This window comes from Osmerus mordax, chromosome 1 (assembly GCF_038355195.1).
Source record: "Osmerus mordax isolate fOsmMor3 chromosome 1, fOsmMor3.pri, whole genome shotgun sequence".
Lineage (NCBI taxonomy): Eukaryota > Metazoa > Chordata > Actinopteri > Osmeriformes > Osmeridae > Osmerus > Osmerus mordax.
Genome location: NC_090050.1, coordinates 24,841,432 through 24,862,857, shown reverse-complemented (window position 1 = coordinate 24,862,857; position 21,426 = coordinate 24,841,432). Strand labels below are relative to the sequence as shown.

The 21,426-nt window shown below is 47.6% G+C and overlaps 3 protein-coding genes across 7 annotated transcripts; all 3 read right to left on the bottom strand.

Moving 5' to 3' along the window:
• Nucleotides 1-513: 513 nt before the first annotated feature.
• fblim1 (filamin binding LIM protein 1) lies at nucleotides 514-7,404 on the bottom strand. Of its 4 annotated transcripts, none has more exons than XM_067238855.1 (8): nucleotides 7,298-7,404; nucleotides 3,735-4,124; nucleotides 3,348-3,505; nucleotides 2,501-2,606; nucleotides 2,244-2,413; nucleotides 1,690-1,868; nucleotides 1,454-1,574; nucleotides 514-1,169 (listed from the first exon to the last, which is right to left on the bottom strand). In XM_067238855.1, exons 2-8 carry the CDS (start codon nucleotides 4,114-4,116, stop codon nucleotides 1,056-1,058), a joined length of 1,230 nt encoding a protein of 409 aa, XP_067094956.1. In that variant the 5' UTR covers nucleotides 4,117-4,124; nucleotides 7,298-7,404; the 3' UTR covers nucleotides 514-1,055. The 4 variants fall into 4 exon arrangements, with proteins under 4 accessions (XP_067094956.1, XP_067094941.1, XP_067094932.1 ...); XM_067238840.1 differs by lacking the exon at nucleotides 7,298-7,404 and adding an exon at nucleotides 5,306-5,418; XM_067238831.1 differs by lacking the exon at nucleotides 7,298-7,404 and adding an exon at nucleotides 4,897-5,042.
• Nucleotides 7,405-9,256: 1,852 nt separating this feature from the next.
• slc25a34 (solute carrier family 25 member 34) lies at nucleotides 9,257-13,796 on the bottom strand. Of its 2 annotated transcripts, none has more exons than XM_067237023.1 (6): nucleotides 13,745-13,796; nucleotides 12,601-13,393; nucleotides 11,420-11,485; nucleotides 10,673-10,825; nucleotides 10,297-10,431; nucleotides 9,257-9,958 (listed from the first exon to the last, which is right to left on the bottom strand). In XM_067237023.1, exons 2-6 carry the CDS (start codon nucleotides 13,081-13,083, stop codon nucleotides 9,785-9,787), a joined length of 1,011 nt encoding a protein of 336 aa, XP_067093124.1. In that variant the 5' UTR covers nucleotides 13,084-13,393; nucleotides 13,745-13,796; the 3' UTR covers nucleotides 9,257-9,784. The 2 variants fall into 2 exon arrangements, with proteins under 2 accessions (XP_067093124.1, XP_067093132.1); XM_067237031.1 differs by lacking the exon at nucleotides 13,745-13,796 and adding an exon at nucleotides 13,639-13,659.
• A 933-nt stretch (nucleotides 13,797-14,729) lies between these two features.
• On the bottom strand, nucleotides 14,730-20,657 carry fbxo42 (F-box protein 42). The gene is made up of 10 exons (XM_067246239.1): nucleotides 20,531-20,657; nucleotides 19,408-19,693; nucleotides 19,168-19,284; nucleotides 18,938-19,072; nucleotides 18,446-18,599; nucleotides 18,222-18,332; nucleotides 18,023-18,119; nucleotides 17,801-17,857; nucleotides 17,548-17,664; nucleotides 14,730-16,444 (listed from the first exon to the last, which is right to left on the bottom strand). The coding sequence occupies exons 2-10, from the start codon at nucleotides 19,688-19,690 to the stop codon at nucleotides 15,398-15,400; spliced, it is 2,118 nt and encodes a 705-aa protein (XP_067102340.1). The 5' UTR covers nucleotides 19,691-19,693; nucleotides 20,531-20,657; the 3' UTR covers nucleotides 14,730-15,397.
• Between the last annotated feature and the right edge of the window lie 769 nt (nucleotides 20,658-21,426).

Below are 21,426 nucleotides of genomic sequence, written 5' to 3'. Positions count from 1 at the left end.
GCCTAGCGCTGTCCCAATCCCTCCGAATGTGTGCAGTTCTCCATAGACCGGGCGCGAGCTGCGCGTTTCCCTAATGGCTCGGTTTCTCATGACTTGCGCGCTCATGTGATCATGCGACAGCACGATGTGTCTTTCATAAATCTTTGTGACAGTATTAAATTAGCCCACTAGTCAAATTATTATTCAAATTATGTGAAATACCCTATATGAATATGTATTTGTACAATTGAATAGACGAATTATTTTGATTTTATATAGGCGATAGGCTACTTTCTACAATAGGGCTTATTTGTTCACAAAATATATAGCCTAGGCTACATAAACATATTTTGATGGATTAATATTGCCTTAGATTGAAACGTCAGATCAAATATGTAGGCCTATATGTTAGACTTACAACTGATGTTTTGGTTCGAAATGTAGGCTTACTATAACGTCACATTCACTCATGATATTTATACTTATTCGGTACAGTATCTGTCCTCTATAAATAATAACGTTTGGATTCCAATATTAGCTACAATATAGCCATGTAAAATATGGCCAAAATGACCTCTCTTTATTGAAGATCATATGTAGCATACACACAGCATGCTTACATTGGCATTACATACCCCATGGTCATTAATGTCAAATTTAAAGTATCAAAAGACAAATTTAATATATTAGTGGATTTTTGTATGAAAGGATATAAGGGGAAAGAACTTACAGCACTACATTATCTTCATGGAATGCATACCAGAAAACAATTGATTTACGTTGTTGAATATAAATATCTTTGGTGCATTTCAAAAGTGTTAACAAAGAGTGCAAATTAATCAAAAAGTACAAAAGCCACTGTTAACTTTTGCCAATGTAAAAAATCATATATAAAATTGTTTAAAAAGCATGTTGTCACAAAGGACACATTCAAAGTCCAGTTGTCAATGATGCCAACGGCTGTTATTTTTTCCGTTTGTTCTCAGGAATCCTGCCCCACGGGTGTTGCTCCTTAAGCTTTTCCGTCGACTCCGTCCCAGAGGCATGTCTGTCATGTCGTGTGGATCACCCCAGTCCTAGAGAGGACCAGACTGAACCAGGGTGAGGTGACAGGATTTACAGAGCACTCTCCCGTCCAGCGGATAGCAGCCGTGGTCGTTTGGCTCTGGGGAGAGCTGGGTGATGCAGACCTGAGGAGAGCCAAAGAAGAATTTTTATTTCATGGACACAGCCAGGAACAACATGATAAATCGCAGGCTATCCATGGTTCCTCACTGTCCTTCTCAAAGAAGCGCAAAGAAATGCTTGGAAAAAAATAATTACTAGATATATTATTCATAACGTGCACAAAAAAAAACAAGTCTCTAGAAAAAAGCATTCAGGTGGCAGTACGTCACGCTCTCACGCACGCACACAGAGGCGTTGGAATCTGTGTCCTGTCACATCGGTGTGTCTAACGGATCGGTGGGATTACCTCGCAGCGATAGCAGTCCTCATGGAAGGACCGTCCCAGACACTCCACCGTGTAACTGTCCGTGCCGTCTTCCCGGGGAATGATCAGCTGCTGGCACGCACTACACTCGGGAGCATATTTCCTGCGTGGCAGGGCAGAGAAAGAACAAAGTACTACTTCAGAACGACTCTTTGTCTTAGTTAGGCCCAAACGTGATGTCACAACATCTCGTGTGATTTACACGAGCCTGCCTTTACCTGTAATAGTCTTGAAGGCAGTAGACTTCGCCAACCTCTCCCTGGGCAAATCTCTGCTCTCCGATGGGTTGACTGCATGTTGCACATGTGAAACAGGCCGGATGGTAGGCTCGCTCTAGAGCACGAATCACGTGGTCTTTGATGACTTCGCCACACACCCAGCAGAGCTCCAAGCTGGCCTGATACAGACACGGAAGATTAGATAAATTAGGTAATCCTTTATACATTAATGAATATATATATATCAAATGCTTATACCCTTCACTGGGTTGGTATAGGTGCAGTGCTATGGGCGTATGCAAAGCCTTCTGTGACATGGCTTGTACATTCAGTCATTTAGCAGACGCTCTTATCCAGAGCGGATTGTAAAAAAAGGGCTATACACATTCTTTAAGGTACAATGTATCAATAGGTAATCTTAGTGTGTGTTTCTGTGTGCATGATTTATTATATATGTGCCAATCTGTGGCGCCATGATTTGTTCTATTGCTTTAAAATAAGATAGTGCTTGATCAACAACCACAAGTACATTTAATTACTGAAGTAGAACAGACCTGGTAGCAATCTTCACACAGTGGGATTCCCGCATTGTTGTAGTACAGTTTCCCAGCTAAGGGGACACGGCATTGCCTGCATTGGAAGCAGCTGTCGTGGTATGTCCGGTTCAGGGCATCTATTGCCGGGTCACTGAGAGCCACAGGCTTCCGGCAGAAGCCGCACACCTCTGAAATGTAGACACAGCAAGAGTCAGAGATGAGTCATACAGGATTACATCCGTGAGAGTAGGATCCTACTGAGCCTGGCATCATACCCCTGCTCTCCATGCCTGGCTCCAGCGGGCCCTCCAGGGCCCCCAGGATATTGTTAGGATCCTCCACCCTACTTGGTGATCTTGTATCTGGTTTCACTGTTCTTCCCTTAGGGTAAAATAGTGATGAAGTTAAAACCACAGTGTGTGCATCCGACTGGCAGCAAGAGAGACACAAACAAAGAAATATGACGCTTTTGTCTGTGGTGGCGACAGTACTTTGACAAACTGACTTGGGATCACAGGACGATAGATGTTATCAAACATAAGGCGTGATGAGACCCTTTCTGCTGTAAGTTTTCTGATCATTTGTTTTTCTGCTATTCTAGGATTGGGTGGCTGGGGGTGGGAGAAAGGGGCCTCAAACACAAGATCATACATTTTGCTCTGAGCCAAATGCATACATTACCCTGTGACCAAAAGAGGAAAAGTGTGCTTGAACCCAACGTTCCTTCTGCTAGTCTTCCAGGTTTATTACCCTGTGTTTTCTTTGTTTCTCCAGAAAGCGCAGAAGCGCACCATAATAGGGCTGAGTGGAGGGTGACGCGCCCCAGAGGGAAGATCAACAGTTTAGATAACATCCTGTTGCTTTCTTTGACTAATCTTTCTGTAGAAGTCACGTGTTTTTGTGCTGTGTCACAGACTCTAAAATCTAAAACACAGCTGCCCCCCCCCCCCCCTCACCCCCCCCCCCCCCCCCCCCTACCAACACATTAATCTGTTTCCCAGCAGTATCAGTTCAGCTACTTTCAATTTTCTTACTGGGGTGTTATGAGGTTCGAGTGGTACAATAACAGAGACTGTTTTAAATTTCAGAATCTCAGCAGACTTGTAGAGCACATAATCCTACCTGTTTGTTTGGAGCGGGTGTTTGGACAGGGATCCTGCCGTTGAGAGGGGCAGTCAGCGAGGGCTCAAGTATGGGTGGAGGGGGCAGGGGTGGAGCTCCCTGCGTCAAATGGTCTGTGTCCACAAACACAGGTGGAGGAGGAGGTGAAGGAGAGAGCTCTTTTAGGAGAGACACAAGAGAACAAAGTTAGGTTTAAGCCACAAATGGAAATGTATTGATTCTGTGCTGGGTATAAATGTGGTGATAGTTGACGGCAGATACAGGCGTCCACCAACTGTCAAAACACGAAAGGTTCGCTGCCTCACATCAGATGTGATGTTACCAATGTTTTCCCCCTCATACATTTTAGAAGGGAGACGTTTTCCTAACTCTTACAGGCTTCTCTACCTTCAGAGGTCGTCCGTGGCGTGTCCTTCCCGGGTTCTGCATCCCCTAGACCAGCTTCAGCGACAGGGACAGAGCCAGGGTCGGGGAGGCTGGGTGTTGAGGGTCGAGGAGAGACTGACAGTCTGACCTTGGGAAGGGTAGCAGTCTCCACCTGTTTCTGGGCGCTCCCTCCCCGGGCCTCAGTGCCAGCGCTCCCCTTCCTGCGTGTCAGCGTGTCACTTCCCCCCGGGTGAACCTGCACGGCCGTGTGTTGGATGTCTCCGGCCAGGGCGTCGTGGGTTTGGCGGGCATGATGTTGCTGAATCACGGTGGCTCGGTAAGGAGACGCCAGGGTGATGAAGACGGAGGAGACCATCCTCTTCTGAGGAGCTGCGGACGCCATGGCAGGCTCTGGAACACACGCAACTCAGTCACCGGCTGTCCTCGAGGCTCAGCGTTTTTTGGGACAATTCACATTTGGGCACATCGTGCCAGTTCTCCGTGGCATCTGATCGCCTATCATCAACACCGCTTTAGCCGCTGAAAAGCTAGTGATTCAAGGCGGTGAGTGGGAGGTATTTAGCCAGTTGGACTTGGTTACAGGGCCAGTGTCATGTTACTTGTTTGACAATGCTTTGATGCTGAAATCCTCACTGTCTAACGGTATACTGTGCTCTGTGTGGTATTTAGTCTCCTGCATGTATACCCATACCCATAGCAGACTCGTCTTAGGGAAGGCTACATCAACCTGTTCCCTGCCTATTGCCTCAGTGTTAGCTGATGTTGAAATGTGTGTGTAAAGGGTGGAGAAGTAGGTGTTTGGTGAACTGTTGACAGCTCACAATCTGAACAGAGCAACTTAAACAGTGTGACTAAAGACAACAGGAATTCTCTTTTGGTGAAGCACACCGAACTTGGCTCCAAAAGAGCCATTGCTAAACCTTAACTCTCACGTAGAATAGACATTGTTAGGATTGAGCAAACATTGAGGCCGAAAGTATTGTAAAACACTTGAAGTAGTGACTTTGTTGTACAACATATGTCATAGACACCCAGTAAAATACATACAGTATAACACACACACACACACACAGAAACACTTTTCAAACTCACAATGAACAAGGTATGTCCCTCTTCAGAGTGGCCTGTGTCTAACAGCTTGTGCTGTGTGCCCATTACATACCTGAAGAGAAAAATGTAGTCAGACACAAACTGGGTATTCTCTCTTTCCCTTTCCTTCTTCTCCTCTCTCTGTATCTCGGCGCTTTCAGTCCTCTATTGTCACTGCTGAGCCACCACTGAGCGGGCAGGCTCCAACAGAAAAGACAACTACACAGAAAGCCACTCCTTTCCCCCCCCCACTCCCCCCCCCCCGTCTCCCTATCCTGCTGAACTACAACACCACTCCCCGTCCGTAAAAGGTGAGTGGTCAATCTCTTACGAAATGCGGTAAAGAGCACAACACGATCCAACGAAAGTCCCTCAGACGCACACGCAAGCACAGTCATGTCCTCTCTGCCGTAGACACTCGCAGTCACCCAGTCTCAGCCACATACGTGCAAAGGCGGTTAGCACACAAGTACTGCACTCACCTTTTCCCCTTTCGTTTGGTATATAAAATATATATTTTCCACCTCCTCTCCCCTTTCTCTCTCTCTCCTTCTCACCGCACTGTCTTTTTGTTCTGTCAGTTTGATTTTCCCTAGCTCCCTCATCGAGTGCCCTCTCTCTTTTCCCCTCTCTCTTTTCTCTCTTCCCTTCCCCCACTCTGCTCTATCACTCTCATTCAGTCTGGACTTAGTGCGGGTCTGGGAATGCCTTACTCTATTTCTCAACACACAAGCTGAAGATGATGTTAGATGCGTGTCTGATTAGAGGGTTCTTTGTATAACCCTATCTGAATGAAAGTGTTTGCTTTGATCCTTTTTGAAGGTTGAAAATCTAAAATGTGGAAACATGGATTACAGCAAGGGAGTGTGTGTGTGTGGTGTAAGAGGGAATGTCTATAGGAGTTATGAATCAGTTGCTTTAAAAAATCTGCTGTCTTTCAGAGTCCCTGACTCTGTTCTGTCAGCGTTTTGGCTTGGTGTACACTGTAACCTTGAGCAGCCTGCTGTCCCACAAAGTCAAGCCATGTTCAAGACCACAGGAGGAACAAAATCACAGGAAGCATAAAGGGCATTCAGCTTCAGAGTGGAAAAGACAGGGCACAACCCAAAGTCCAAAGGTGCGCTGGAGGTGAAAAAGAGTAGAGAGAGAGAGAGGAAGAGAGAGGGAAAGGAAGAGAGAGGGAGAGAGAGGGAAAGGAAGAGAGAGGGAGAGAGAGGGAAAGGAAGAGAGAGGGAGAGAGAGGGAAAGGAAGAGAGAGGGGGAGGGAGAGGAAGAGAGGAAGAGAGAGAGGGAGAGAGAGGGAAAGGAAGAGAGAGGGAGAGAGAGGGAAAGGAAGAGAGAGAGAGGGGGGAGGGAGGGAGGGAGGGAGGGAGGGAGGGAGGGAGGGAGGGAGGGAGAGGAAGAGAGAGGGGGGGAGTAGAGGAGGGGGGACTGGTAAGGGGGAGCTGGTAGGTCAGAGGGTCTGTGTTGTTCCAGTGTCTGAGGAATGGAATGCAATGCTGCAGGAGGGAGCATGCTCAGTGATGACATCACCCCAGAAAATCTATGCTTCTCCCCCACAACCACCCCTTCCATCAACACCCCCAAACCCCACCCCCACACCCCACCACCACCACCCCCCGCATCCACCCCCTAAAAAAACGTTTAGAACTCTCTGCAAACACTCAGCTGCAACAACCCAAACGTATTCAGATAATAAAGAGATGTTTTCTATGTTTAAACAGCGTTTTATGTTGTTTTATTAGGCCACAGACCTACCCAACACAAGCCTAATGCCAACTTTATCCTCCAAATGTGAGATTTGCACATTTGGTCATATGTCCCCTCACATACCTTTCCTTCCTAACCCTAGCTCTGGTCCAATTTGCCAAATATAGTATTGTCTCTAGCAATTCTACTCTCAGAAAAAAACCCTTTCTACCAATGTATCTGTACAGTAGGATGATTCATTGACACCACTTTGTAGTGACAGGAACTAGGTGACAATTAAAAACTAAAACAACAGCTGTATGTACAGTGTCTTGTCTCTGTTTTTGTATCTACTTTGGTGATGGGTGATGCACTCTCCAAAGGCTACTGGGTGATGCACTCTCCAAAGGCTACTGGGTGATGCACTCTCCAAAGGCTACTGGGTGATGCACTCTCCAAAGGCTACTGGGTGGAGATTCTCAGAAGGTAAAATGTCCCTCAGGTTTGGGTTCACCAGAGACAGATCTATTTTCGGATATCTAGTTTAGTGTACAGTGAAGTGCACACACAATGGCTTCTGGCTCAGACACTACCGGGTCATCTCAGCTGGGTGGAGAAACAGGATGCATTCTGGGAGATACTTGATAACAGACTGATGATAGGGAGTGGCCCTTAGACAGCCCAAATGAACTCTTTAATGCACAAGGTTGGTCGTCCACACCACACAGCATGTTATTGTACGTGTTTTACGATCAATATCGTCATCAATCCTGAAATGTACTTACATTTTAGAAAGACCCTCCCTTGGCATGGCAAAGGAACTTCCCTAAACATGGCAAAATCCTGAATCATTAATAAACTGTTATAAACGTTTCACTGAGACGATTGTTCGACAACATAACAGCAAGAAGGATGGAATTTGATCCTATCCACAGCTTCAGAGTGTGAATTCCATTGTCTGAGTTGAAAACAAGAACGAGAAATATCTTCCTAGTCTGTATCATCTTAAAACAGAAGGCTTTAGCAGTGCCATCTGGTGGTTGCAAGTAGAATTGACTAGTATCCAAATAAACTCAATTAAACTGCAGGGGCTGGAAAATGAAACTCAGTACAACAAAACATACAGTCCATGACAGGATGTGCTAATGGAAGCACTTTGAGGAACAAGTTCCAAAGATTGCAGTTACACAACTCCACCCACCAGCTCATACCAAACTCCACCCACCAGCTCATACCAAACCCTCTTCCTTATCTCCTCTCCGTTTCTTTCCAGTTACCCACCAATAACTCTTATCACCAGCAATGTGTAATTCTAAAGGTGATATAACCTTTCATTTGTACTTTTCCATCTTTGTCGTGTTGCCTGATGATGTTTCTGGTGTACTGTAGACACACTTCTAAACAGTACTGAAGTAGAATATCGCCACTGACAACCACAACAAACTTGATTCGTTTTTGACAAAACCTGGCAACCGCACCCTTTGTCACTGAGACAACAGCCTGCTTAATAATTCAGTACAGAACAGTACAGAGGACTTGATGACTTTGGTGATGTAAGAATTTAAAGGAAAAGCCCCTCCGTCTCATTTCAGTCAGTCTTTGCAAGGATGTCAGTCAAAGGTTTTTAAATCTAGGTAGAAATATGATATACTGTATTCACATCACGTGCCATAGTTTCATCAGAATACACATACGCAGTATTCAAACCCAGGACACTGCGACAAAGCCTCAGCCCATTTTACACCTCCCCTCCCCTCTTCCCTCTCTCCTTCTCACTGCACTGGCCCGCCCACCTTACTCACCTGCCCACCCAGGCAAGTTTGCTCCAAATACATTTTTTGTTTATTTTTATTATTCAAATGTATTTATTGTTGACTGGTGTGTGGTGTGTTTAATTTGTTTTCCAAATAAAATGGAACTGTTTAAGCAAGTTGTAGGAAGCCTCCGGAATGTAATTGGTTGCTATGGTTGCTAGGGGTTCCGACAGGAAGACTCTCTTGGCGGCCTTTAGCCAGCTAACTTTATTAATTATTATTTAAGTGTTTTTTTTTTTCTGGGAAAACCTATAGGCCCACTCACTTTTGCACTGGCCCGCCCAAAATACAATTTCTGCCTACGCCACTGGTGCACACTGGTGGCAGCACTGGCCTGCAACCACCGCGCAGAAGCTAGTGGGCTGAAAGAACGTTGTGGCGGCCCCCCCTGGAGAGAATGGAGAATGCAGCTGAGAAAAGTACTCGGCCTCACACATTCAAGTGAGAACATGAATACTACAACAGAACTTTCACATCCAGTTTTTCTTTTTAATTTACATGAAAAATTCTAAAACCCTCAGTTTAATGTTCAGCTGAAAGGAACTTCGGGTCCTTCAATTCCATTTAAACTGGAGAACACTCGTCACAGGAAGCTGTCATAGTGCCTTTTTCCTCAGTTGTGTTCTATTGATCACTGCTCAGTGGTCCTCATCATGAAGATCAGAGGCTGCCTGTGACACGAGCTGGGCCACTAAGCCGAGCTACTCACAGCAGCTTTATAAATAGCGTCATTCTAAAAAGACAAAAACAGACCTAATTAGGGGAAATTCTCAGGAGGTTGATTTGACTCTAATCACAAATGACCTCTTGATAATGGCATTAATGATGGAGTATTCTCGGTTGCACGATCACACAAAGATAATTCAGTTTGGAGGTCACACCACTTCTGTTGCTGTCATCATGAAGTTATGAGCAAAGAAAATAAACAAATTCCAATTTTGCAAAAACAAAAATTTATAACATCTGTCATTTGCATCTGTACTTCAGTTAAGTAATTACAGTGATTTACCCATTACATCTATAAGAGTTCTCATACAGCATTTGGTCTTCAAGGCTTGAAAAGACAACAAGGCAATATTTATGAATGAGTATAAGTACTAGGGAACAATAAACATAGCCTTGGTGATCCAAAATGCTCCCGTTAGAATTGGACCATCCTTTCCATACACTTCACTGACTTCTGACATTGTCAAGGGAGAAAAGCTAAAAACTTCACCAGGCGAACTTTAAATGCCATTTTCAAAGTCAACCACTCAGGAGTTCAGCTGATCATCACTGGATATGATCCCCTCTTGTTCCCCGAAACCCCCCCCGTCATATAGAGAGAGGATGGCTTGTCCTCTTCATCTGTCCATAGGTGGGCCCATTTAGTGGATGATCTCCTGTCATCCATCGAGGACCACGTGGCCCCTGGTCCCCCCCAGGGGAAGGCCAGCGTGTCCCAGAGGGTCAGCCTCGTCACCAGTGGTCCTGGAACGCCTTCTGTCTCATCAGGTCCCACAGCAGCATGCTGAGGATGGTGTGGGGGGCCAGGCGGATGAAAACAGGGCCCATGCCTTTGTACAGTCCCAGCATGCCCTCTGTCCCACACACCTTCACCAGGCAGTCAGAGAAGCTGTGGTACAGTCGACCCTACGGGAGCAAACACAGTTCAGCTCTGGGACGTCTGCTGCAAGAGGAGAGTGGAAACCGAGACCAGAACCTCGTTGGGCCTCGTGGGGAAACTGCAGAAGTTGCAGCCGCACTGACAGGCACAACACAAACTATGCAAAGTAACAGGATCTCGTGAACACGTAGGAGTGTAGAGTTAAACTACATGTGGAAGAGGTGTTTCACCATTCGCTACCTCCACTGCAGGTCTTACCCACCTGTAGGTGTGGGATCTCCACAAGTCAGTACCAGATCAACAGCCAGTGAGTATGCAGGAAGTAAGGGGGTAAATATAGTGTATGAATGAGCCTTAATCTCACCCTGTGCAGCTCATCGACGGGTTGGTTGTAGAGGCGTGTGCTGATGACATCAAACGGCGTCATGGTGATCGCCACAGCAACCCCACTGATCATAGCGGCTGTCAGAGTGATCAGCCAGCTGTTTGGACTGAACCACTACAGGCGGGCAGAGAACAATGAGCCCACAATAAGTGCTACTAGGACTGACACCGATAGTCCTCCAACTCTCAAAATAGATCTGAACTTCTGGTGGATTTGCCGAGCATCAACATCTACCTATTTATACACAGTTGCGAAACACACAAAGAGAGTTGATATTCTACACCCTACCTGCAGAAGGGTACTTAACACCTGTGTTACACAACCCTCGCAGGTGAAAGAGGAGCCCTGGGGTTACCTGGCGAGCTGCCAGCAGCTCCTTGGTGGAGCTGAAGGTGGCCAGCTGGGCAGCAGACCCCACCATCACCCGGGGTACCGCCCCGTTCACCCCCCTCCACAGACCCAGCACGCCCTCCCGACGGTAAATAGTGGCAAAGGCACTGGACACCCCCTGAAAGAGAGAGGAAGAGAAACAGTGAGATAGAGAGAAGAAGAAAAAAGGTTACAGAAGTATGTCTATACTGTTCTATGGTAAAAGTGGCAATGGCCTGTGGATCTACAAAATGCCCATGAATAGTCGTGTGGATGAATTGTGGATGGTTGTTTTATCATGGATGTGGAGTCAGTTAATTAAATTTAGAACTGACTTGTTTCCAAGCATTCCACCATGTCATGATTTTATTTTCTCTGAAAGGAATGAAAGGAATGCCATTGAATGTCTTTTGATTCCTTATCAAGTGGTTGGCACACTGAATTATCTTCAATAGATCTTTAAACAAAACACAAAGAGGGACTGCTTGTGCTGTGTACATGTTGGAATGTGAGTTTTGCTATTTGGGTACTTGAGCACGTCCCTTCCATGTGCCTGTGTTTGCTCTGCACAGTCCTTCAGAGAGGTTACATATCTACTGTGCCACTGATGAATGTCTGAGGCCTACGTTTGCACGGATCTGATTGGCTAGTGGCTGGGGGTGTGTCATGAGCACCGACTTGCAACACCTGTCAGTTCTAAGGCATTCATGGAACTTGTAAAATGATGGATCACCTGATGGTTATGCTGATGGCCCACTGCTATGGCCTTCACTGTCTGAGCCTGCAGATGCGTCTTCACCTGTACAAAGAAACACAAGGCTCAGTATCGCCGTTTATCTTCCATTCTGTACACACTGTACACACAAAGGACTGCATTCAGAGAGGAACAACGCCTTTTTGAAATCAGTCAAGAGACATCTCTGATCTGAGATCAGCGAGGGGTCAGGAGTTATATAATCATGCACATTTACAAGCCAGTGTTTGATTTCACATCCTCATTTTCTGCTCTCGTTGACCTCTTTTCGTTAACATCTCATTCTCACACCGCTCTCTTTAATTTACCCCCTGTAGCGAGAGCCGACACAGGGCCAGTCAGTGTGGCTCACAGTAGCCCTTCATGCACAGTCCAGAGCTCAACTTCTATTCTCTCTCTTCCTACATGCCGTGCCTAAAATAGCCTTTACTCGTTTTGCTGGCACCAACTGCCAACAGGGACACAGGGAGCAGGGATGGGAAGTATTTGGCGGGTGCTGAGTAGCGGTTACGAGACACGTATGTTGAGTGACCCAGATTCACACACTTCTACAGCTGTATAGCGTTTCCATTGGCAACATTTTGACATGTGACCCAAGAGATGGAGAAGAACAACAACAACAACAACAACAGCGTGTGTAGGGGACACACGCTGGTGAGTTGGACAGTGAGACCAAGAGACAACATGGATCATAAACACAACTGATGCCCTCACAGTACTTGGAAGAGACTCTCCTATAGGGAGGCTGAAAACTCTACAACCCTGGTAGGTGGTAGACATTACAAGCAAATCTGTTTGAATATACCCTATAAAAAAGGCACACAAATATTCAAAAAGTAGGATGTTTCCAAATACAAAAAAAGGTACAACTGGTGAACACAACTCACAGCAAAGGACTTCTCTCAGATCTACCTTCCCAGCAACAGCAAACTATCCAGACCACAGCTGAGGAAGAAGTACGTTTGCTTTAAAACAGGGGCACATTCCATCCCTATAGCACTGACAGTGCCTATATATAACCTCCCTATAGCACTGACTGTCCCTATATATATATATACACACACACCATCCAAATACCTTCTATTCGAACCATCGACCAATAAACCACAGAGAAAACGTAGTTGAAAATGACACCCATTCCACCCCATTCCCCGACTCACCAGATAAGCAGGAGAGGCCACAGCGGCCCCCAGGGCCCCAGCCACCGCCCCTGACAACAGGCTCCCTCCGTGGACCGCCGTCAGGCCCAAAGCCTCGCAGTGGGAATAGAAGCCCAGCCTCACGCCGTTCATCAGACCCTGGTATATCAGCCCGGCCGAGAGCCCCTTCTGGAGACCCCGGAGCCCGTCAGTCCGCCCCACCACCCACAGGGCCTGGATTACCCCGCGGTAGTGCCGCTGGTAGGACCCCCGAGTCTGCAGCTCTCCCTGCAGCTGCAGCCGCGTCTTCACCACCTCCAGGGGGTTGGTGAACACACAGGCCCCGCAGCAGGCCAGCGCGCCCAGGGCGAAGTCCACAGGGGGCCACGGGGTGCCGGAGAGGGCCTGGGAGAGAGGCGGGGAGGTGGGGGGCATCCCCCGGGACGGTAGGGGGCTGAGCGGGGAGTCTGTGGAGGGGTACTTCAGGAGCTGAGAGCTGCTCATCACTGGGAACGAGAGGTCTGAGCAGGGTTCGAGGAAGAGTCCTTGGTGCTAGCCTGCCCAGGTCACCCTCTCACCTTAATCTGCGAAGCGGCTCCCTTAGATACAAGGGGCAGCAGGGTCGATGACTCATGTGGTGATAGTGTTACGTGAAACTGTTGTGTCGAGACAGCTAGGACACAGTCACCGAGACTTGGCTGTTGGCATGATGGTATAACATGTAACCGGGTCACGGTGTCACTTTGACCCCTCGCTGTTCCTAGGAGGTCAACGATGACGTCCTAACATGCCAGGATAGGACACTCTGGAAGTCCTTAAAAACATGAGAATCAGATTAAGAAAAGGTTATGATTTCATGACAATACTCAAAATAAAAAATGCTAAACATGCAATGTGTCTTTTGGTTAACCTGCAGGAACCAAACAGTTTTATTTCTTCAAAATGAACTCCAATCACATGCATACTTAAGTTGGCTTCCAAACTTCAGTCAAACCGTGCAACTGCTCACGGGCATTAATACACAAGGGCTTGTAAACACACAACCATTTTCAAACTCACACAAGTTCACAATGAAACACTGCCCCCTTCAAAAACGCTCCTCACAAGAATCACTTTACATCCTAAGAATATATCCATATCACAATCTGACATAAGTTCAACTCACTCTGATGAGCCCAGCTCTTCAACTTTCTCTCATCTCTTTCTCCGAAGGCAACATTGGTAAACATGTGCCCGAGCATTCGGCCCATTGTGAAAAACTCCACCCCCTTTCTTGCCCGAGAACCAATCGAAATTCAGCTCCCACTGCCACCTCACCACATCCTCTGCTCTGAGCCAATCAGACGACTCCCTCCTGTTGTCTCCTCGTTTGGTCCTATGGATGTTCTCTGGGTAAAAGGTTACTGTCGGGGGTGGAGTACATGGTTTTGACACAGTAAGGAAACCTGATCAAACAGAGATTTATGTCAGAGGCACTAATCCTCTTCTACACACAACACATGAAATGGGACTTTTACTTGCAGTGCTTACAGATCTGTGATATAGATCTGTAAGCTTCCAGAGAGCTGACATCACCAGTCTTTACACACAACGTCTTCATCATTTGACTTGGCTGAACTTAACCTGGTTGACCCTGGCCCTTGTCTATTTGGATATTTTCCCTGAGATGTGAATTTGTTAAAAATAAACTGTTAAATAACTTTCCATTCCTCTTGTACTTTTCCTGTTTGCCCATCCATTAGCCTTCTTTGCTGTATCCAGACATCACTGGATATTTACAGTCTTGCTGCTTACATAAAAGCACAATCATGGCTGCCAATACAATACAACATCATTTTCAATGTAGATCAAATTACTTCTGATTCTTGATTATTCTACTGTACTTCTACATCACTTTCAATAAAACATCTGCAAAATAAAAAAATGGATACAAATATATACACACTTAAAGAACTTGTTTGATGACAACCTGCTAACACACTGCAGCAACAACATTGCATCTCAGGAAGTTTCATCAAAAGGGAATTAATTTTTCAAAAGCACACAAGCGTTCTATTGTTGGATTACACTTGTGTCGCAGGGGATTACAAGAAACAAAGTTCAAAAAAGGACGACAAAGCAGACATGGGAGATAATAAGACAGAGGCCTTTATTGTTTTACTATGTTTACAGTACAACGCCACATCCCTTAAACACCCCCCACCCACCCCACACAAAGACCAGCCAACCACAAACGGCTTGTACACAACCATGCTCACACTTGCTCTCTTGCACACGCACACACACACCTTCCGCTGGAAACAATGCAGGCTAAAGAAGTGATAAATCAAGGTCGTCCGTTTTACCTCCCATTTGAGCAGCCAAAACAGATCCCTCGCCGTCTCTCCCTCAGTCAGTCAAACGCAGGCAGACAAAGGAAACTACAGTCTGCATCATCTTTTGGGAATCAATGAAAAGCTGCTGTTCTCTCACATGGTGTGCGCACGCACGCACTCTCGCAGGCACTTGCACACACGCAAAAATCACACAGGGCAATGAGGAAGGACACGCACACTCAATCAAATGTCTTCATATCGACAACATCCTCAGTGTCCTTTAAATGTACTCAAATGTTATTGATGAAGTTATGATATAGGCAGAGGAGAAATTAGTGTATGTTGGTGGAGGAACTCAAGTACTGAGAATGATGCTGCTTCTCCCGGGATCCCCTCATCTAGACGAAAGAATGGCAGAAAAAACCTTCAGTTTCCCTCGTGTGGTCAGGAGGGAGACGTAGCCTGACTCGTGTTCCTGTCAGCTCCCTCCCTGTGGTGATGCATTACCTCTTTGCGCGGACAAAGTACAAGGCATTGGTTTTGGGGTAATACTTGACGTTCTGCTTCTTGTCCATCAGGCCCCCGAAAATGATGAGCTCCCCCCGGCCTTGAACCACCGTGTGGAGGCTGGTCTCAGGGGGCCCGGTGACGGCGGCGGGAGTCCCGTTCCCGTACACCCTCCAGGACACCAGGCCGGCTGGTTTGGCGCGGGCCACGTCCAGCACGTACATCTGCATGGGCTTGCAGTTGAGAGACTGGTACAGGGGCTTCCCCACGTTGAGGCTCTGGGGGGGGTGGTGGCCCAGACGCCGGGCGATGGGGGGGATGGAGTGTCCGTCTGCAGGGGCGGCGGAGGCCTGAGGCGGGCTGGAGGATGAGGAGGGGGACGTCCCCGCCGAGGCCCCTCCACCCCCCGTCGCCCCGCCACTCCCTCCCTCCGACGCGCCCCCCTGCGGGGAGGACGAGGAAGACGGCAGGGCCGAGGAGGAGAGGTTCTTCACTGCCTCCAGGCTTCTCCTCAGCGCTGCGGGAGACACTGCCCCCGGGGGGGTGTGTGGGGAGACCAGCGGAGGCGTGTGCAGCCCGTTGGTGCTGGGCACCTCGGGGGACTCCCACCCGTAGTCCGAGGGCAGCTGGGGGTGGGGGCGGGGCGGGGGCGAGGCGGCCTGGGAGGGGCTGGTCTGCGGCGAGGGGGAGGAGCCACTGAGCAGCGGAGGGAGAGAGGGGAGCGGAGGGCTGTCCTGGCCCCGGGAGGGGGAGGGCTGCTGGGGGGACGAGGGGCTCCCCTCCCCCCCCCTGGCCCCGCCCCGGGCTGAGGGCCGTGGTCGGAGGGTGCCCCAGCGGCCGTTCACACAGGGAGCCTCCTCCACGGCCCCGAGGACCACGCCCGCCGCCCCGCTGCGTACAGGGGACTGGGAGCGCAGGGAGGGGGGCTCTGGGCCCAGGGGGGCGGGGGTGGCACTTATGGGGGAGGGGCGGGAGTTAAGGCTGGGGCTGAGGGGGGCGCGGCCTGATGGAGCCTGGGAGAAGACCACCACACACTGGCCGACCTGGAGGAAACACACAGACCAGAGGACAGGGGTGAAGGTCGTGGAGGAACATTCTGTTTAGGGCTCACATCTGTAGAGACAAACTGAACTGTGCTGTATTGTTCTGCTGGCATGGTTGATTACCTACGCTAGGTTCTGGGAATGTTCTGGAGAGGACTGTGTGTAAAGATAATTGGTTGTTGATATCGCCATCACAACAGGCACCAAGTGAAACTCAATTATCACATGACCTACACAGTCGACAACATGGGCACAGTGAACATCATGTCTTCATCGTACGGGTGGAATGACTGAATGATTTAGAGACACGTCATTCCCCGGGTCAATTACCCATTTAGTTAAACACAGACAACTGTTCACATGCCACATGGTTTGAGATTAGTCTTAGTGCACAAGATAAATCTTCAGACGTTGACTGAGCCAATGCTGTTTTCTACATCAACATAATAAACAATATCAACGTTTTAAACAAGTCTATTTGGGAGTGAAAGATTTGGAAATTCAACATCAACTAGGTACAGACGTATCACCTTGGAATTTCCTCAAACAGATCAGTTTCTTTGATCTGTAATCTGTATATATATGTCATACATGTGTGTATTTGTTAATTGTTCGAACCCTGGAAGATAAGCCCTTATAGGGCTAAAGGGTATCGCAATAAACAGAATAAACAGACCTACACCACTGTCCATATCACTGTCCGTAATATCGAACACTACCAAGTACAAGTTGGGCTGGTCTAGTCAGTGTTACAAACATTGTTCTCTCCCCTGGTCCTCAGGGACCCCTGTCCTGCATGTTCTAGATGTTTCCCTCTTCCAACAATGGATTCAAATGAACGTGTCGTTATTTAGCTCAGCAGAAGCCAGGTGACGACCCATTCATTCACAACCTGACTAATGAATCAGGTTGTGTTGGAGCAGGGAAACATCTAGAACATGTGGGACAGGGGGGTCCCTGAGCCCCAGGGTGGAGCCCCAGGGGGGGCCCCAGGGTGGAGCCCCAGGGTGGAGCCCCAGGGTGGAGCCCCAGGGTGGAGCCCCAGGGTGGAGCCCCAGGGTGGAGCCCCAGGGTGGAGCCCCAGGGCGGGGCAGGGGTCGTACCCTGCAGGCGGGGTGGCACCAGAGTTCAGGAGCTCCATGCTCATCGTTCTCCACGCGCAGCTGCTGCCAGGTCCAGGGAGCAGCCCCCATGTGGAGCAGCCAGGCGTCCTTCAGCAGCTGAGAGCACACATGGCCGGGAACACCAAAACAAGGACAGTAGATGAGTTAACAGGTGTTTATTATGTATCTGTTAACAAGAACAAGGAACAAGCTTGTCATGGGATTAACTGCATTAAAACAGGAATTCGCTCACCGCATTGGGGCCACCACAGCCTCCAAGGATTAGCAGAGTCTCATTGTCAATTACAATCTGGGGAAAACGATAGGAAAAACATTTAAAATATATGTATATTTTGATTAAAGCTACCATGAAGTGCAGTCTATAACACACAGGATCCACACAAGGCTGTCTACCAAACAGTTCCGTCTAGACGAGGAAGTGGTGGCAGGTGGGAGGACGGCGCGCCGTGATTACCTGGGACTGGCCTCCGCGTGGGTGTGGAGACGGCCCTGAGATGGTGGGTTTGGACCAGGACCACTGCTCCAGATCCAGAATCCACACCTCGCTGCTCCTGATCAGGGACCAGTACAGAGCAGGGCCACACAGTGAGCCAACACACAAAAAAACTCACACATTCACAAACTGTTAGCGGAGACGACAAGTGGTGACATACATTTGGCGTGCCCCGAGAGATCCTCCGAACACCACCATGGTGCTTCCTATGACGGAGGAGGAGTGGCCGGCCATGGGGGGGGGGCCGTGGGTAGTGACGATACAGTTCCACCTGCGAGGAGAACAAGGAAAAAAGGGAGTCGGCGGTGGTTTTGGAGTCTAACAAGACAAACCTTGACCAGGGCTAAGGCTCAGAATTAATCGTGTGTGTAGCAAAGACCTCACCAGTTTTTGGAGGGGGAGTATGTGTGGATCTCATCAAAGAACCTCTCTGGCTGGTGGAGGGGATAGGGGCTAGGCCGGGTCCAACCCCCGAACAGCACAAGCAGGTCATTGTACATCACCAGGGTGGCCCCAGCCTTGGGGGATGGGTAGGAGCCTGTGTACATGTCACATACGTGTGAAGACATACACTCAAGAACAAGGGTCGAAGAACACACCAACATGAATTTATGATGAAATCACGAAATTTGTCCTCACTGAACCGGCTGTTGAAGATAATTGTTAACTGTGGTTGACGCAGATGAGAATACACAGCACGTTACCTGAGGCAAGAGTCCAGACAGATGATAATACACAACACGTTACCTGAGGCAAGAGTCCAGACAGATGATAATACACAGCACGTTACCTGAGGCAAGAGTCCAGACAGATGATAATACACAGCACGTTACCTGAGGCAAGAGTCCAGACAGATGATAATACACAGCACGTTACCTGAGGCAAGAGGCCGGATCCACTCCTTGCTGTTGAGGTCAAGTCTCCAGAGATCGTTGAAGGCAGCATTGCAACTACTCTGAGTGCAACCTCCAAAGACATACATGGACTGGTTTGAGTCATAGTAGCAAGCACCTGCAACATGGAAACAGCTCTTATCTACTGCAATAGAAGCAGTCCACATCAGAAGTGCTGGGCTGGGCCAGTCAGAAATACATTATTATACTGACTGTGTGAGAAGCGTTGAGTTATGGGGGTTCCTGGATACGGGTAAGTGCGACTCTCCCACTGAATATTTCCATCCTGGACTGCCTTCAGGAAACCATGGTAACACTGATGCGCAACACCTGAGGAGGGTTAGAGGTCAAAGACCAATCAGTGAATTTATCTAGTTTTTCAAATCTTAAAAGAAACAAACAGGTCATCTTTTTTTTAATGCTTGATGTTCCTGCGTGTGTCTGGAGTGTTACCTTTGATGAGGCGATACCACTGTTTACACACAAGTGCCGCGGTCTTGTGTTCCTGGTAAGGTGAGAGGAAGGACAAAATATACTCTAGGACTTCTTCTGGCAACTCCACCATGGTCCTTTCCCCATTTGTCCATCTCCTCTCCTTGTCCTGTGCTCTTCTGCTACTGGAGTCCAGTTTCTCCGTCACTTCCTGCGCCATCCCAACAAGTCTGGCTCCCGCATCGTCCTCTTCAGTATCCATGGCAACAAAATATCCATCCTCACTGTCCGAGGAGTGGGACATTATCTTCAAAGGGAAGGAAAGTCAGCTTAAAAAACGTCAACATGTGCCACTTGCTCTGTGATGACAGTTTATTTGGGGAGAAGCTAGGCTAATGATTACAAAAACTAAATATTCAGAGTAATGTAGCCTAGCTAGTCTGCTGGCTAGCATTGTCATTGCTTACCTGCAGTCTAAACAGTGGAGCTAACCTCGCCAAAAATATCACGCAACCCGTTGTAGACTAGTTGGTGGTAGCTATCCTTGTACTGTCAATATAACGTGACTGTGTTCTACTGAGACACTGACTATTGCCAGTACACGGGCTCACATCTTGACATGGTGAATAGAACTATAATTTAACTGGTAGATATCCAAGTGATCGATGTTCGTTAGCTAACTATAAACGGCTAACTTTTTAAGAAGTAGATGTTTATGCTAACATTGGGCTAAATGTCCTGTTAGTAGTACTGTAGTAGTAGCATCTTGCTAGCGTGTGCGTTTGACCCGCCCTTCCGAATTCAAAGGATCTTTTAGACTGACCTTGCTTTATATACGGAATTAATAAATCACTAACTAGTTTTACAAAGTTATTTTATGTTTACTTGGTAATTGTGACTACGGTCGGTTGGCAATTTTAGTATGTAACTTGTCTGCTAGTGAACACGTAGCTACCAAGCTAGCAGTTCGTTTGGGTAGCCTACGAGGATGGGTTGGCGACTAGCGGCAGTTCAGTGCTTGGCTTTGCACTAGCTTGCATGCTAACTAGTAGAAGGTAGCTAGACTAGATCTGTCAGCCGTTCCGACGCAATATTATCACAATGCAATGTAATTTGTGTATTGGTAATAGTAACTAATAGTCACCGTTTTTCAGCAAGTATCCTTTTTGTGGGATTTTATCTTCTGTCTTTACTCGCCTTCTTCCCTTTATCAGCTACGGCAGTAAAACGCCATACTCCAAACATTCGCCATCTTCGACGATGCATAGCAGCATCCGCAAGATAAGGGAGCGCGCACGCAAATCGTCATGGGGGCAGATGGCAAAGATCGCTTTGGTGATATTTGGTGAATAGCAGACGGCTTTCCCCGTAATAAAACTACTTTACTGACAGTTACAGTTACAGTATATCGCCAAGTAGCCAAATTACAAGTTCCTTCATGGCTACCTAACTAGCACTTTTCTAAATAAATAGTTTTGGTAACGTGTAGATTTTTTTTCTCCGTTGGATTTCACATCTTGTGGCCTACCACGTCCATTTATTGAAGCCACATGTCCCCCAATCACCCAGAATAGACACCAAAGGCACCGATGAGAGTAGGCCTACTATAAAATAGCTACATTCATCATATGTCCCATGTTTTAGGTAATTTGTCTATGATAAACAGTTCTTCGGACAAGCTATAACACAATAAGGTTATGCTATGTCCCCATGCATAAAGTGTAATTTAGGCTAAATGGCACACAGTTAATTAACCCATAGGCTTATTATATTTGCCGACTCTACAAACGAACCCATTATATTGGATTTGTAACTCCAAAAACAAGTCCCGTGACTAACAAGAAAGCCTAGCATGTTCTGTGTTTTGGTTCCTTTTCTATGATAAACACTTAGTGGGTTGTGATTGCGTGAGTCGGTGGTACCGAGTCCGAGTCCAATGATGGGCGGGTTGGACGTGTCAGAACGGCCTTTTTAAGATAGGCCTACTCTGACAAATCAGAGGGGACGTATCCTAGGTAGGCTATATTCACGACCCCCCCC

Coding starts and splice junctions, on each gene's coding strand:
- slc25a34 (XM_067237023.1), bottom strand. CDS start 13,083: ATGAGCAGCTCTCAGCTCCTGAAGTACCCCTCCACAGACTCCCCGCTC. Junction 11,486..12,600: donor TGGCCTCTCCTGCTTATCTG/GTGAGTCGGGGA, acceptor TTCTTTGTACAG/GTGAAGACGCATCTGCAGGC. Junction 10,826..11,419: donor GCCATCAGCATAACCATCAG/GTGATCCATCAT, acceptor TCTCTCTTTCAG/GGGGTGTCCAGTGCCTTTGC.
- fblim1 (XM_067238855.1), bottom strand. CDS start 4,116: ATGGCGTCCGCAGCTCCTCAGAAGAGGATGGTCTCCTCCGTCTTCATC. Junction 1,869..2,243: donor TGTGTGAAGATTGCTACCAG/GTCTGTTCTACT, acceptor TGTCTGTATCAG/GCCAGCTTGGAGCTCTGCTG. Junction 1,170..1,453: donor AGGACTGCTATCGCTGCGAG/GTAATCCCACCG, acceptor GGCTCTCCTCAG/GTCTGCATCACCCAGCTCTC.
- fbxo42 (XM_067246239.1), bottom strand. CDS start 19,690: ATGTCCCACTCCTCGGACAGTGAGGATGGATATTTTGTTGCCATGGAT. Junction 18,600..18,937: donor GATCCGGCCTCTTGCCTCAG/GTAACGTGCTGT, acceptor ACATGTACACAG/GCTCCTACCCATCCCCCAAG. Junction 16,445..17,547: donor GGTGCCACCCCGCCTGCAGG/GTACGACCCCTG, acceptor TGTTTCCTCCAG/GTCGGCCAGTGTGTGGTGGT.